The sequence below is a fragment of the Apodemus sylvaticus genome, chromosome 17, assembly GCF_947179515.1.
Source record: "Apodemus sylvaticus chromosome 17, mApoSyl1.1, whole genome shotgun sequence".
NCBI classification, from domain to species: Eukaryota; Metazoa; Chordata; class Mammalia; order Rodentia; family Muridae; genus Apodemus; species Apodemus sylvaticus.
Window position 1 is genome coordinate 36948311 of NC_067488.1, and position 17093 is coordinate 36965403.

Sequence of the window (17093 nt, forward strand, 5' to 3'; positions counted from 1 at the left end):
AGGGACCTGAGGTGTCAGGTCACTCTGACAACACCCAGACATGCTGAGAAGTACAGCAGTCCTTCTTCACCCCAAACCTGTGGGATGAGGTATGTACCTAACTCAAAATAACATGTAAAGACAATGATAGCACTGCATGTTAAATACTACATTAACTAAAGCCCCTGAACTATAGGCCCACACTTATGTAGAAATGTCATATGGCTTTTAAAAGTGACAACAGTTGGCACTTTCTGCTTGTTTGGGGCTGGGATACCCAGCAAAACAGTCACAGTCTCGTATACAGGCTGTGTCATTATTTTTCAAGCTGGGAGTATGACACATTCCTATAATTCCAGCACTACAGAGGCTTAAAGAAGCAGATCTCTTTGAATTCAAGGCCACCATGGTCTACACAGATATCATCATGGGGAGCAGTCTTCTCTCCTAAGGCGTACCACCATGTCTTCCTCTTGAGGTTGGCAACTAAATGAGACACTCACTATGGAACTGAGACTCACCCCTGCAATAAGAGGGGCTGGAAAACAGACTGATAGTGAAAAAAAAGTATACTCTTAAAATGGATACCTGGGAACAAACTATTTTATAAGCTTACTTAACATAATTATACACACGCATGCACACACAGGACAGGACACTATCAATAGGACAGAATGTCAGTCTACAGGTTAGGAAAGGAGTTTCAGAAACCCTACATCTGACAGAGAGTTAATATACAAAATTTATAAAGAACTTGAGAAGTTAGACAACCCAAATAACCCAATTTAAAAATGGAGTACAAAGCTAAACAGAGAACTGTCAACAGAGGAATCTCACTTAATGTTCAAAGTATTTAGTCATTAGGGAAATACAAATCAAAGCAACTCTGAGATTCCATCTTATACCTGTGAGAATGCCTGAGATCAAAAACTCCAGTAATACCAAATGCTGTTGAGGATGTGGAGCAAGGGGAACACTCCTCTATTGCTGATGGGAGAGCAAACTTGTACAGCCACTTTCGAAATCAATTCGGCAGTTTCTCAGAAAACTGGAAATAGTTTTACCTCAGGACCCAGCTATACCACTCCTGAGCATATACCCAAAAGATTTCCCACCATCCCATGAGGACATGTTCCCCACTATGTTCTTATCAGCCTTATTTGTAATATCCAGAAACTGGAAACAATCTAGATACCTTTCAACTGAAGAACTGATTTTTAAAATGTGGTACATCTACACAATGGAATAGAATTCAACTACTAAAAACAAACCATCATGAATTTTGTTGGCAAATGGGTTGGACTTAAGGCAATAAGAAGTAATGCCTGATACTGTATACCTGGCTAATTATCCCTGGTTTGAGAGTTCACAGACCCTAAAGGAGAAACAACTACTACCATGTCCCTAAATCAATATACCTTCTTGTTTTATTCTAAACACTTGTTTTTATATCCACTGGAGTGTAGCTCTCACCCTCATCAAAGAAGTTATGTTTTGCGACAGTCGAAGGCTATTGAGATGTACTATTGAGACGTACAACTGATCAAAAATGCAGAGAAAAAGTGAATGTTGTCTTAGGCAACCGTAGTTTTGAGATTTTACAGGCGCAGCATCTCTATCAAAGATACACTTACAGCAGGCATCCTGGTCCTTTGCCTCTTCCCGTCCCCCATTCCCCCCCACCCACCATCTTCTATAATTGCACTGTGGATATGCCAACTGATTCGAGCACCTCAAGGACACTTTCTCCAGAGACCTCCAAATAGCTCATCTGGTCTCAAGTGGTCAGCCCTAAACCCATTTATAAATAGGTAACACTATATAAACTTGATAGATGCTACACACACACACACACCATGTGTACATGTGCATGTATTTAATATGATAATTATACAAGATGAAGGCATGACTCCCAAGACAGAGATTAGGAAAGAGTTGGAGAAGGGAGGAGGAAGTGTGAAAATGATGCAAATATCGTATGCTCATGAATGAAATTCTCAAAACAATAAAGAATTGTAAAGATATGGTTCAGTGGTTACAAGCGCACACTGCATCCAGAACACAACATCAGTTCCCAGTGCCCATGTAGGCAGCTCACAACTACCTGCAACTCTAGCTCCAGAAGATCCCATGCCCTCTTCTGTCTCCTATGGGCACCGACATACATGTGACAAACATTCACAGACACAATGATATACACACACACAACAGGTACACAGTCACATACACACATGAATAAAATTTTAAAAACTTTAAAAGTACATCTGCTAGCCTGGAGACTGCAAGGAGCTCTCAGAAGAGTCCTGACAAGATGTATGGGGCCAAGGGTAGAGTAATGCCTTTACTCCTGGACAGTGTCACGGGCACCTCACCTGCACTCATAGATTCAGTTATATTTGCCTCCTCGGAATGTCCTGTGTTGTGAAAAGGAAACCACAGGACGAAAGAGCTGGCACAGTCAGCACCTGGCAGGACCAAAGATCCGAGCTCATCCCAGATTCCACAGTAAGAAGCTTTTTCAAACACAATCGTGGTAGCACGCTCTTAGAATGTCAACACTGGAAGGCAGAGACAGGCAGAGCCCTAGGCTTCTCTGGCCAAGCAGCCGAGCCTATTCCATGATGTCTACTCTTAGTTGGCAACTTGACTATGTCTGGAATAAACTATAATTCAGAAATGGAGGGCAGGCCTGTGAGAGATTTTCTACTTGGTCTGAAGTGGGTGAAATCTATTTCTAATCCTGATCTTTGAGGTAGGAAGACATAAGTCTTTGACCTGAATCTTGACATGGAAAGACATACCTTTAATCTGGGCCACACCCTCTACTGGAAGCCTGTATAAGGACATGGAAGAGGAAGTTGTCACTCTTTGCTTGCCTGCCCTCACCTGGCTAGCACATCCATTCTTCACTGTGACTGGCGCCTACTTCAAGATTCCAATGTATACAGCAGACCAGCTGAAACACCCAACCTAGCAGGACTGAGCAACTACTAGATTTGTGGACCTTCCATTCACAGGTAGCCACTGTTGGATTAGCCTGTAAGACATTTTAATAAGTTTCCTTTTCATATGTAGAGAGAATTATTCCATATGGTCTGTGATTCTAGAGTACCTTGACTAACACAGAACTCAAAGCCACTGGGAGACCCTGTCTAGTAGACAGAAACTGAGGATCAATAACTAAGGACCCCTTCACCTCCCCATGCATATCTATATATACATGAACACATATACACATGAACATGAACACACACACACATACACACACACACCAAAAGTTAAAACATCCAATGCTGCTCCCAGACCTTTATGGGCATTAAGTTGGTGGGAGCTTTCTAGGGAGAAATATAGTAACATGTATTTTCTAACTAGGCAGATCTACAATCAAGAATTTAAACACATGCACAGACACATACGTAAAGACATTATAGTAAGTAGTTTATAATACACAAGAAAAATAGTAACACAAATTGTTACGGACCGTGCCCTGGCTGGTCTCAACCCTGAAATATGGGGACTGAAGAAGATGACGCTTCACATACCAGTACCATATGACAAGGTGTAAAAATAGAAAGATAGGTTCTAGGCCAGCTACATAAGATAAGAACTTATTACTGTGCCCCTAAATCAGGCCTAGGCATAGGAAGCAGAAAGAATTTAGTGAGGCAAAAGGCTGAAAGCCTGGTCCTAGGCACCTTCAGGATGGTCAGGATGTGGCAGGAGAGAGCCGTGGAGCCACAGCATCCGGCACGACAGAGAACTAGTTCTCAGAAGGAGCAGGCAGGAACCAGCAAGGCTGCCTTAGCCAGAGCTGCTGAAGGTGCAACAAGAATTAAGTAGGGTGCGGAAAAGAAGGGAGGAGTCCATGCATATGTCTGTGCCTCCATGTAGTGTGTAAGAGAGACAGGCCACCGGTGAGATGGAGAAGCAGAGACACAGAGCGAGAACAGCAACGCCCATAACACACATCAGTGAATTACAGAGCCAGGGCTGGCTACGTTTCAGCTTCAGAGATGGGATGACCTTATCCTAAGCAACTTCTCCGTAAAACCTTCCAAATGACTTTAGGTTCCAAGCTGAGATACAGACACAGACACAGACACACACACACACACTGAGGGACAGCAGCCAGCCCACTGCCATGTCAGGGTTCTGCTAGCACACAAAGTACCAAGGGTCACATGACCACCTGGAGAGCACTTTAGGGAATTGGAAAGATGTTTTAATCAGTTGCCACAGATGCTGGCAATGAGCCTCAGCCACCCACCTGGACACTTGTTAAGTATAAACTGATGAATTACTTAATAATTCATCCAATCTGTGCTGAGATTTTGCATACCAAGCATCTTGCTACATCAGTGGGAGTCATTTACAGAAAAAAAAAAATTAAACAGTGATTCAAGAGGGTGGCCTGGGGTCAAAGGCCAGGTCCTCTTGTCACCTAACAGACACCAGGCAGATGTCTTCCCTCTTCAGTGTCCAAGTGTGCTGTCCTCAGAACATAGAAGGACAAATGAGCTACAGCCAGACGGCTAGAACAGCTAAGAGCGGCTGACGAACACAAGGTCTTCTGACATGGCGACTGCTATGCTAAGCTCCACAGAAGTCCTGTCTCGTTTAATACTCAAAGCAGTCCCATGAAAGAGCAGTGTTTATCCCTGTTATCAATGAAGAAACTGAAGCTCCATCAGGAGAGCAAAGCTGGAGCAGTCAGACTTGACACATGTAGGGCCCCACACTGCACACTGCACAGCCCAGCACAGCCCACCTTGAAGACACAAGAGAGTTCAAGCATCAAACAACCCCAGGCCCACAGCAGTGGCCCCGGCACCCTTGGTGTAACTCCACAACTCCTTCTAGAAGGCAATCTGCAAATGCGCCATGGTATACCCACCCCGTGTCATGCTGGGGGCCACCCTCAGCCACTTTATTTGCTTCCAAGTTGAAGTTTAGCCAGGAACATAGCCAAAGGAAGTCTTTCTTGCTGTTTTTCTTCAAGAACAGTTACCACAATCTAGTCTTTAGTCAACAGTGACTGATCAGCCTGCTTCTCCGCTCTATCTGTCCACTGAGATATCACCTTACCTCACACTCAGGATTGTCTGGGTCCACTCTGTTCACATTAGAATGAATGTTCTTGATGACTGTCCTTCTGCCCGTCAACACTTTGCTTCCCAAAGCACCTCATTCTCCCAACACATGAACTCACCAAGGTAGAAACAGAGTTTCACCACTGCTGTAATCCCCACATCTCCTCCCCTGACCGGCACACCAGGGGTCTGACCTACTGCATGACATCTTCACCTTCAGGACTATTCTAAGATTAGTAAGCAACCACTGAAGCAGATGGAGAGGCCTGCTCAAGTACACAGCACTCCCAAGCAACAAGCCTGAAAGTAGGTGTGAGCTGTCACTGACCGCACTTGATAAAAACCTGACGCACAGCACTAACCTGCATCTCCATCCTCCTCACCCAGATTCAGCACAATGATGCAGATGTGCTTGCGCAGCTGGCGTGTGTTGGAGAACTTCCGGCAGCACTTGCTACACTCCAAGCTGGCAGGGGCCAGCCTGCTCCCTTCCTCTGGAGCCAGGGGACCGTCCTCACTGGGGTTCACAAGGTTTTCTACCACCTCCTCTTCAGTGCTGGGCTTCTTTGTGGAGCCCTTAGGCCTGCCTCTCTTTCTCTTCATAACCAAAAACTCTGTAAAAGAAACAGGGTAGGAGGCAGTTACATGAGGGGACAAAGCAGGACAGTTGCTCAACTTCTTTATGTAGAATGGTCATGGTTTTATTAAAATAAAAGGTCTGAAGCAGTTCCCCAAATTACCAGTTGCAAGCATCCTTAATGTTAATGTTGATGTATCTATCTACTAATGGTAATTGATTTTGCAATATGCTGCTTCAAGACTATCAACTGGACAAAACCTTTGCACGCACTCCTTCAATAAAGCTGGAAGGGCACAAGTTCATATTGTGGCTGGAAGCACACAAATCCTGTCCCTTACTGATCCCTGCTTCACTTACACCCAGTTCTCAGAACGTGCTTCAGGACTCATTTGCAGAAGAGTTTCAGGGCTGCTGAGAGGGACACATTCCTAATGTGTTACACAACTATTCTGATTATGTCAAAGACTCAAATTGTCCTGGCAAAGGGGAGGAAAAATTATTATAATATAAAGCCACAAATTACAGGGCAAAAGATAATAAAATATTTTTCAAGTTGCCTAGTGACCTGGGGATTTTTCAATAGCATGACCAGAACTGCTTCAGAGTGACATCCAAACCATGTTACAAAGCCTTCTGGTCCACTAGTGCTCCTCTCACCGTGAAGATACTCATCTGCAGACTGACGGCGGAATGAAGCAGGGAGCGGGGGAGTGGGTAGAAGGGCACATACAATCATGTGAACCGGGACTCATAAAGTTCTATGGATACGATATGCCTGGGAAGGACTCTGAGACAGTCCAAGAAGGGGTATGGCCCCAGACTGATGACACCCCCAATGCTAGATCTGTCGCTGAACAACCCCTCAGGGTTGAGGGGTCCTAGGGCATGGCACCATCTTAGATGAAGGCTTGGTTGTGGAATAAGGAGGACTCTTCCCACTCTCGATAAAGGTGCAACTTGCAATGGGAAACACCAGCCACCTTATTCAACTTAGCACTAAGGAACCCTTTAATTAAGGGAGTCACCCAAGCCCAGGGGGCAGGGAGGGAGACAGGAGCAGTCTGCAGGGCAGAGCAGCATGACTGTGGTGTTCTAACCAACACAACCCACTGCAAGCATTCAGGAACACTGGACACTGGACTGAGACAGGACCCTTCCTAGGAAGGGAGCACAGGGACAGAGCCTCCGCAGAGAGACAATGCCAACCACAGGTCAGCGAGACCTGAGGATCCAGGCTACAGCCTAGGCAGTCTGGACCATTTCAGACTTCAATCCATGTCACTAAGACATGCGAGGTGGGTAGATATGAGAGGAAAGAGTGCACACAAACGTGAAGACACACTAAGAGACCGGACAAAGCAGCCAGCAGACTAAAGCCCTTTGGTCCCTTTGCCAGCCCTAAATACCACCCCCCAAGGGCAGAGGCTGTGTTTGAGGACGACCAGCTGCCGGGCACTGAGAGTTCAAGGAAGGAATACAGTAGTGGAATAAGAACGCCTTTATGTCAACGTCTTGCAGACTTCCTATTATTATTCTTTAGAGCAGCCTGTGCAACCTGAAGGAACAGCACTTAATATCCAAGAAGGAGCATTAGCAGAATCTATAAAAGACCCACCTCACACCCACAGCTTAGCTGCACGTGACACTTACGAAAGTCTGTGGCCCAGCCCTAACCCCATGGCTAGCAAGGCCCTGTTGCACAGACAAAAGCCGCTCTCTGAATGCTCTGAGCATGCAGCTGTGTAGTCAAATTTAACCCATGGAGGGGTATGGTCCTCGCCCTGGGTGACCTGCAGGCCCTATGTCCTTCCTGATAGGCATGTCTATGTCTGTCTGAAAGCTTTGACTTAGGTGCCATGTGAAGGGGACTCTGCAACATGACAAGCAGCTCTGACCTCCAGATGGACGGAGGGAAAGGGCTTGGAAATCCCAGGAGGGAAGAGCTAAGTAGAGGCTGGGTGCACTGAAAGCTAGAGGGACTTCTGAGGGAGTCTTGGCCTCATCGCGCACCAAGGATGGGAGGAGGTGATGAGCCCGCATGAGAGCCACCTAGTCCCCGCCACAGTCCCACGCGGAGGCTCTTACTGTGTTCTGTAAGTTCCTCCAGCAAGCTGAACCTGAGGAAGAGCACAACAAGCCAAGTGCAGCTAGCCATTCAAAGAGGCTCAACTGTGGCTGGTGTCTTGTGGAAAGAGGTGCCCTCACCTGCAGGACTGGGAGACTCAAGTAAACCCCATGCTTTGACCAGGGATATCCAGGCACTTATGTGCTGGGCTGGGATGTGCTGGTGACACACAGTGGGAGCACAGCACAAGGAGCAGCAGGGCAAACTGTCTGTGAGTCTCTTTGTCAGTAAACTGGGTGCTCTGTGCAGGCAGAGTCCTCCTCCTGATTACACCCTGTATCCCTTAGCACCTTGACCAGTGTCCTGACCCCACAAAGCCAGACGAACTGAACTAATGAGCAGTATAGAGTCTGGTGGTTAAGGAAGAAATAAAATCAGCCCTGAAAGCTTCCAACATGCAACAGCGACAAAACTAATCTTCCATTCTCAACATCCATAATTCAGATCCTCGAAACCAATTAGTTAGCTAAAAATGAAATATTCATAAATGAGCTTGGAATAATTTAAGTTCTGAAAACAAGTTGCTGCTGTCGACTACCCACATTTTCATGAAGAGCTGTGAATTCTGGAGCTGGGAAGAAAAGCCAGCAGCCTCAAGTCAAAGCATCAGAACAGACGTGGCTGGGTGCCTCCTCTGCTCCTCCCTGAATCCCTTGCCTCAGTCTGTCACTGAGCTCTGGCCATTTGTCCTGAGTCTGTATAGGACGTGACTCTGTCCACTCATTTCTGTTCTAGCCTTCTGTTCCAGGCTTTTCCTGTCCCGAGTCCTTGTTGCCTAATCATTTCCTGGCTCTGAACAATCTGCCCCACAATCCTCAGACAAAGTATTGGGGAATGCTGTTCCCCAGGCATGATGTATCTCTTTGTCTTCTCAGAAGTGGAGCAGCTATGATTAGTCACACTGTCCAGACCCTCCTAAGATCGAGGCTGTTACCATCCCTCACAGAAGGGAGGCTGGGAAGGGCTCTTAACCCTCTCTTAAGATTCTGGATCACTCTACCCTACACCAGTGTCTCCGATGTACAAATCCCAGGAGGTGCTAGGGCACATGGAAGGCAGCAGATTAAAGGAAGGGTAGGCTCAATCTATGCAATTGTAGCAAGGCTGTCACCCACACAAAGTGTGACATTTTGGTAAAGGAGCTGTTTTTAGGTCATGCATGACCCTGTAAGTAACCCCTATAAGAACACTCTATGTTCTTATAAGAGAGCCCAGGAAACTCACTGGTTCACCAAGATAGACCTAGATGAAATCATATGTCTGGTAAGTCATTATTATTCTATTCTGGGTACACAAACATTGTTTATGTCTCTCTAGGAAAAGTAACACAACACCAGGCTTACTCTTGGCCCTTTAGCACATAAAACATACACATACACACACACACACACACACAAGCACACAGGCATGAAGGTATGCACACACATACAGCGTAGGGGGCTCCATTCTCTCCTCTGGTTCCCCTTACAATTTTCAATGCAGTTGTTCATAGTTTGTTGAACATGCAGATTTAACCCTGTCATCCTCCCTCCCACCAAGTCTACTTCCTTCCCAGCAGGTCAGACTCTAACGTACATCCTAGAAGGTGGTCTCATCCAAATCATAGCACCTACCTTTCGATGCTGCCAACAGCTACTGAGGCAGGACCAGCCATGTTCTCACTGTAACACCCACAAGTCCATGGAATGTGCACTCAACTACAGTACCCTAAGTCCTCTTCCTCTCCTCCTACTGTAAACCCTGAGGCTTGAGCTGCCTGTTAATTCCCAGGTCTTGCTGGTTCTTAAACAGAAGTGGAGAGGTGTAAGCAGGTAAGAAGCAAAATGGTCACTGGGTGACAATAGCCAAAGAGGCTTTTGGAGAATGAGCTGTGTCTTGTATCCTAAGTTTCAACAAAAGAAAGGGCCAGAGCCATTGTGTATCTGAGCCCATAAGTTCAACTCTCATTGTCAGAAAAATCACCTTTGTAGATCCAAGGTCAAAAGTCCCAGCAAAGAAAAGAAACAATCAGGTGGAGGTTTTCAAAATAAAACAAATAAACAAAAAAGCCCAACAAAATAAAAGAAAATAATATAAGCATTTCTTTGTACATCGTTCAAGTTTATGAGACTCTTTCCTACCTAGGATCTCATTTAATTTTTAACAAAAATATTTGTGAGAAGTGTACATTGAGCATAACTCACTCAGTAGGAAACAAATCAAAGACCCAGAGATTCCTGAGGCTTTGCACTTTTTCCAGAACCATTTTCTGGACATGTAGAGCTGTAAAGTGGGTGTCTTTACTCTCTACCACAGACCTTACTGCTGAAGTACCTCAGGCATGGCTAATGATAATCAGCTGTAAACATCTGGATGGACGCAGTGTATAGCACAGAGAAAATGCCTTTGAACTGAGCAGTCCTGGATCCAATCCCTCCACCTCAAGTTTCTAAGCACACAGATCAGTCTTCACCATACAGAGCCCCTGCTATAGATGTGGCCACGGCAATAGTAAGCAGTGTACTCAAGAATGGCTGGCAGGACGGCAACTGTAGGTTATTTCCCTATAGCTTGAACATTCTGAGTGACAAAATCCTAGTTAAGAGAGTACTGCAGATGGAGGTGGCACTACCTTTAATCCCAGAGCTCGGCAGGTAAGTTTCTGTGAGTCTGAGCCCAGGCTGGTCTGCAGAGCTAGTTCTAGGACAGCCAAGACCTCACAGGAAAACCCTTATCTCACCTTAACAAACAAAAGAAACAATCGAACCAAAACTCCCTCCCCACGCAGGCTATCATTAAGTAACATGGCTCCTAGACGTACATGCATCTCTGTTCACACTGACTCAGTGGATGCACTTCTTTGATTTTGTCTTTGAAAATAGCTCACACCCCAAGAAAGCAAAGTGGAATTAAGGTCACAGTGATTTTATCGTGGCCATCCAGTGCTCTTCTATGGCAGCTTGGTCTCTAGTCACTGTAGCTCCAGATACTGGAAAATCTGGAAAGGCTAACATTGTAGGGCCTGACAGTCAATCTCCCCCGACATTTATTTCCAAGCCAAGGAAGTGATAGGGGAGACAATGAATTATTTATCAGAACCTGGAGAGAAGAAGCCTTTCAGGTTTCTGAACAATACCATCCTCCTCTGTGGGGAAAGACTGCATCCTGTTCTACAGCACAGCTGAGGCGTCAGAAGGCAAAGGCCAAAGCTGTTTGCTCCCTGCAGTTTCATCAGCCATACTGTGGGAAGGACAGCCACAGTTAATAATGCTGATATGTATACCCCACAGGCACCATGCTGAGTACTGCACAGGCTCCCCTTCATGTAACCCCCAGAGATGGGACAGCAGCAACACTATCCCAATGACACAGTCAAGAAAACGGAGATAGACAGGGTAGACAGATGGTGTTAAGAATATTTGCAACTTCTTACAGAGAATATAAGTTTGTCTCCTAGCTCCCATGTCAGGTGGCTCACAACAACTTGTAACTCTAGGCCTATGGAATGTGATGTCCTTTTCTGGTTTCTGTTGGTACCAGCACACATGTGATGCATGGACAAATGACTGATGTGCCTATGTAACATATCAAAGCAGACACTGGCCACCAGATCACCCCAGCATCCCTCAGTCCCTAGCATTTTTTACAGGACCCTCCTGGCTGATGTACCCTACCCCCTACCCTAAACTTTTTCAGGCCAGGGGCTATATACTCCCTATATAATCCAATCATTTTGGTTACCTGCTCTCTTTGTACCTTTGGGTCTCCTAGATGCTATACCTGGTTCCCCTCGCTCCCCTCTCCCTTCCCCTTCTCCACACAAGACTCAGTCAGGGTCATGACAGCTCTGGGCTCTCCCAGACATGTCTGCCTCTGGCTGTTCTCTCCCCTTTGTCTATGATAAACCTTCTCCTCCACCACACCTAACAGGCAGTCATGTCCTTCCTTTTTTATTTATTGTTTTCATTCATTTGCTGCTGAAACCAGGGACCAGCCATATTCCATTTTCTTTCTTTCTTTCTTTTCTTCCTTCCTTCCTTCCTTCCTTCCTTCCTTCCTTCCTTCCTTCCTTCCTTCCTTCCTTCCTTCCTTCCTTCCTTCTCTTCATTCACCTGGTGCCAAAAACTCAGGACCAATCATCTTTTCTTCCCTTTTTAAATTTTTTTTTCTTTTTAAATTCAATAACAGGTCTAAAGTTTTTGACATCAATTTCCTTAGGAAGTCGTTTACCACAAGCCAGAGCATATGATTTCCACTTGAGCAGTCAAGACTTAGCACCCCTAAAGCATTCAGTCACTGTATTCACAATACCTCTTAGGTACTTTATCATCCACCAGAGAGGCACGGCTAACAGGCAGAGCACTTATCTAGCAGAGCAGCCAAGCACAAAGCAGACCCTTGGTCAGTGGGTGGTGAATGCACAAGTGGAAAGGAAGGGAAGGATGAAAAGAAGAAGAACACATTCCCCCTAAGGAGTCTGCAAGGGCTAGGAGATGAAATGCTGCTCTTGGAAGACCCATAAATTCTCCAGTACACAATGACCCAGTTCTCCATGTACACAGGACCAACACCCAAACACTGCATATTACAGTCTCTCTCTCTCTCTCTCTCTCTCTCTCTCTCTCTCTCTCTCTCTCTCTCTCTCTCCTCTCTCCTCTCTCTCTCTCTCTCTATCTCTCACACACACTCACACACACACACACACACACACACACACACGCACAAGCGCGCGCGCACACACACACAAGCATGTTTTTGCACGCAGACACCAGAGAGAATCAGTGATACTCAATCACTTGGCAATTTTGTTTTCTGGATCACAGCTTGGAGCACTGCCAGAGACTTGATTTGCAAGACGGAAGGAGTGAAAGGTCATTTTGCAGTGCACATCCTTGATGAGTAGAAAAGATTACAGGGCTATCAAATAAAGTAGAGGGTTTAGGAGTCTTCATGTTATAAAGGGAGAAAAAAGCAATAAATCAATTACTACTCAGTTAAAATTTTAATTAAACCATTTCAAGTATGTCTCAAGTTAAAATGAGTTGTGAAGGTTAAACCTGGGTGGCAGCCTTAGGAGAGGAACAAAGCCTGGGCGAGCTTCAGACTTTCACAAAGAGAAACAGAAGAACATGGAGCTCCTAATAAAAGACTTCGGGAGAAACTCTCTCATTGTAAGAAGATAGTTTTAATTAAAGTCTTAAAGAATACTTTTTAAAATTAAACTATATAAGCAATTAATCTATTAAATACAAAAGGACAAAATATACTAAAGAAGAATTTAGTCAAAAGTAAATTGGAACATAGAGAAAAGTGACAGAGAAAACCAGCGAGGTGGTGACTCTCCACTGGCCTGTGCTGCTGACGCTCCTCAGCATAATAACAAGGTTGCTCTTTTTATGATCACCATTATCCAGGACCAACATTAATCCAAACATATCAAATGAGCAATACCAGAACTAATGGAGTCCACAGCATGACGAACTCTCTAGGCATCATCTCTTCAACCTGCAAACTGCGGATTAGTCCTTCCATGGTGACCTTGGTCATAGGAATAAGTACCCAAGGATCACAGTGCTTATGACTACTCAATCTTTATTCTACTTAGTAATGGCTGCAAAGTGCAAGATTTGCCATGCTGGCAATTTTATTATAGACTATCATCTTAATTGTTCTGTGTAATGTTACTGTTGCTAAACTCTCAATATGCTGCATATGTATGGAAGGTGCAGACAGGTGGATCCTGAGAGTTTGCTGACCATCTAGCCAAATCAAAATGCTGAGCTCACAATTCAACAAGAGACCTGTCTCAAAACAATAAAACAGAGAGTAATAGAGGAATGAATAACATCCTGCTATTGCCTCCTCAGGGACATACAAAGAAAAATACCACACACACACACACACACACACACACACTCAGAAACATTAAACACAGAATTATGCAATACAGCCATTCCATTCCTAGATGCATACTTCAATGAAATGAAACCATGAATGCATGTGAAATCTGTGCATCAATGTTCATAGAAGCATTATTCACTCTAGCCAAAAAGCTCAAAGAAGCTAAATTGCCATTAATGATGAATGAACAGATAAAAGTATGGTTATGTCCGTGCACTGAAATGTTATTCATCCATGAAAAGGAATGAATGGCACATGCCAGCACATAGATAAATCATGAAAGCAGCACATTAAGTAAATGGAGCCAGACAAGAAGGCCACATTTTATGACTCCAGTTTATATGAAGCACACAGAGTGTGGGCATCCACAGGGACACATAGTTCTAGGACATAAAAGGAAAGGGGAAAATGGTTGCTTAGTGGTGCAAGTGTTAGTTTGATTTTGCTTTACAGTGAAGAGTATGTTCTAGAACTGGGTAATCATAATAACATACACATTTTGACCATGGTTAAAGTCATGGAAATGTATGCTCCAAAGTTGTTAATATGGCAAAATTTGATGTCAGCGTTATATCAAAAACAAAAGGTAAGTAAAAAATAGAATTAGCCATCTGAAAAATAGGTCATAAAAAACTTAAAATGCATAAAAGGGATGTAACCATAGGAAACACTAAAATGAATATAAAGACAGAGAAAACCTCACACATGCTCAGTTTAGCAAGCTTCAGGCATTTATTAGCATTTCTTCTGTTTCTTTTTATGTCTGTGATATTTCCTTCTATGGAAAATACCTAAGTCCCTTAACTTTTCTTGACAGCATATCTCTTCTCTCCAACTTTTAAACAAAGTACCAAGAACACTATATGCTGTGTATTTATGCAGGCTCTGCTCAGGCAAAGAGAGAGTGTACTCATTTAGAATTTTAACAGGTCTATCAGAATGCTCTGTGAGATAGACTGCCCATTAACATTACACCAGCATCTACTTTTCCATACTTATATCAACCAAGAACACCAGTATATGCTTAAGAGCTTTCTCTAATTTGATAATAAAAAATTAAGACTATGCATAGTTTTTTTTATTCGATATAATTTATTTACATTTCAAATGATTTCCCCTTTTCTACCCCCCCCCCCACTCCCCGAAAGTCCCGTAAGCCCCCTTCTCTTCCCCTGTCCTCCCTCCCACCCCTTCCCAGTTCCCCGTTCTGGTTTTGCCAAATACTGTTTCACTGAGTCTTTCCAGAACCAGGGACCACTCCTGCTTTCTTCTTGTATCTCATTTGATGTGTGGATTATGTTTTGGGTATTCCAGTTTTCTAGGTTAATAACCACTTATTAGTGAGTGCATACCATGATTCACCTTTTGAGTCTGGGTTACCTCACTTAGTATGATGTTCTCTAGCTCCATCCATTTGCCTAAGAATTTCATGAATTCATTGTTTCTAATGGCTGAATAGTACTCCATTGTGTAGATATACCACATTTTTTGTATCCACTCTTCTGTTGAGGGATACCTGGGTTCTTTCCAGCATCTGGCAATTATAAATAGGGCTGCTATGAACATAGTAGAGCATGTATCCTTATTACATGGTGGGGAATCCTCTGGGTATATGCCCAGGAGTGGTATAGCAGGATCTTCTGGAAGTGAGGTGCCCAGTTTTCGGAGGAACCGCCAGACTGCTTTCCAGAGTGGTTGTACCAATTTGCAACCCCACCAGCAGTGGAGGAGTGTTCCTCTTTCTCCACACCCTCTCCAACACCTGCTGTCTCCTGAATTTTTAATCTTAGCCATTCTGACTGGTGTAAGATGAAATCTTAGGGTTGTTTTGATTTGCATTTCCCTAATGACTAATGAAGTTGAGCATTTTTTAAGATGCTTCTCCGCCATCCGAAGTTCTTCAGGTGAGAATTCTTTGTTTAACTCTGTACCCCATTTTTTAATAGGGTTGTTCGGTTTTCTGGAGTCTAACTTCTTGAGTTCTTTATATATATTGGATATTAGCCCTCTATCTGATGTAGGATTGGTGAAGATCTTTTCCCAATTTGTTGGTTGCCGATCTGTCCTCTTGATGGTGTCCTTTGCCTTACAGAAACTCTGTAACCTTATGAGGTCCCATTTGTCAATTCTTGCTCTTAGAGCATACGCTATTGGTGTTCTGTTCAGAAACTTTCTCCCTGTACCGATGTCCTCAAGGGTCTTCCCCAGTTTCTTTTCTATTAGCTTCAGAGTGTCTGGCTTTATGTGGAGGTCCTTGATCCATTTGGATTTGAGCTTAGTACAAGGAGACAAGGATGGATCAATTCGCATTCTTCTGCATGCTGACCTCCAGTTGAACCAGCACCATTTGTTGAAAAGGCTATCTTTTTTCCATTGGATGTTTTCAGCCTCTTTGTCGAGGATCAAGTGGCCATAGGTGTGTGGGTTCATTTCTGGATCTTCAATCCTGTTCCATTGATCCTCCTGCCTGTCACTGTACCAATACCATGCAGTTTTTAACACTATTGCTCTGTAGTATTGCTTGAGGTCAGGAATACTGATTCCCCCAGATTTTCTTTTGTTGCTGAGAATAGTTTTAGCTATTCTGGGTTTTTTGTTGTTCCAGATGAATTTGATAATTGCTCTTTCTAACTCTGTGAAGAATTGAGTTGGGATTTTGATGGGTATTGCATTGAATCTGTATAGTGCTTTAGGCAAAATGGCCATTTTAACTATATTGATTCTACCGATCCATGAGCATGGGAGGTTTTCCCATTTTTTGAGGTCTTCTTCCATTTCCTTCTTCAGAGTCTTGAAGTTAATGTATATCCTGTTGGTCACTAATGATGCTTTCTGGGCATTGACAGGTGGGATGGAATAGATCCTCTAGGGGACCAGGTACATCAAAAAAGCAGAAGATGACAACTTCAAATGCCAACCCATTCGCTCAGCACTTGGTAAGAGGATTCACTGTGTACCAGGCCCTGAGCTGGGGCAGTGCGATCAAGTAGGGAATGGTCCGAAGCCATCTTTGGGGTAAGTGTAAGGGAGCAGCACAGGAATAGTTAACACAAGGCCAGTTAACAATTGCTTTGAGACTCAGAGTGATGTTTTAGAGCCCAGAGGAAGGGGCTCTAACCCCATACACGGCTAATGCCAAGTCCTCCAGGGTCAACCCAAACTGATTGAGGCCAAGAAATGTGCAGGAGTGAACTAGACAAAGCCATCTTTCAGGAGCTAGCATCTCAAGCAGAAGGTTGACCTTTGCCTTTCTGCCAATTGCTGCTTTCCCAGCAGCTAGATCTCAGGTGATGGGGGAGGGGGGAAGCGTCAGGCATCAGGGACCAGTGGTGGAGGGCCACAGCCAAAGGCAGATCATACAGTGAGGAAGAAGACGAGGTCTTGTGGGGAAGGGCAGAAGTCAGAATACACATCTCACAAACAACACACCTCCCTGTAA

General features: G+C 44.3%; 1 protein-coding gene across 3 annotated transcripts in view; it reads right to left on the reverse strand.

The window, feature by feature from the left end:
- The window catches only part of Zfat (zinc finger and AT-hook domain containing), a 196369-nt gene that overhangs the window by 133597 nt on the left and 45679 nt on the right, over positions 1-17093 (reverse strand). For all 3 annotated transcript variants that reach the window (XM_052161180.1, XM_052161181.1, XM_052161182.1), the window contains exon 3: positions 5432-5683. In XM_052161180.1, the coding sequence (XP_052017140.1) occupies positions 5432-5683 (252 nt within the window). The remainder of the gene's footprint in view (positions 1-5431; positions 5684-17093) is intronic.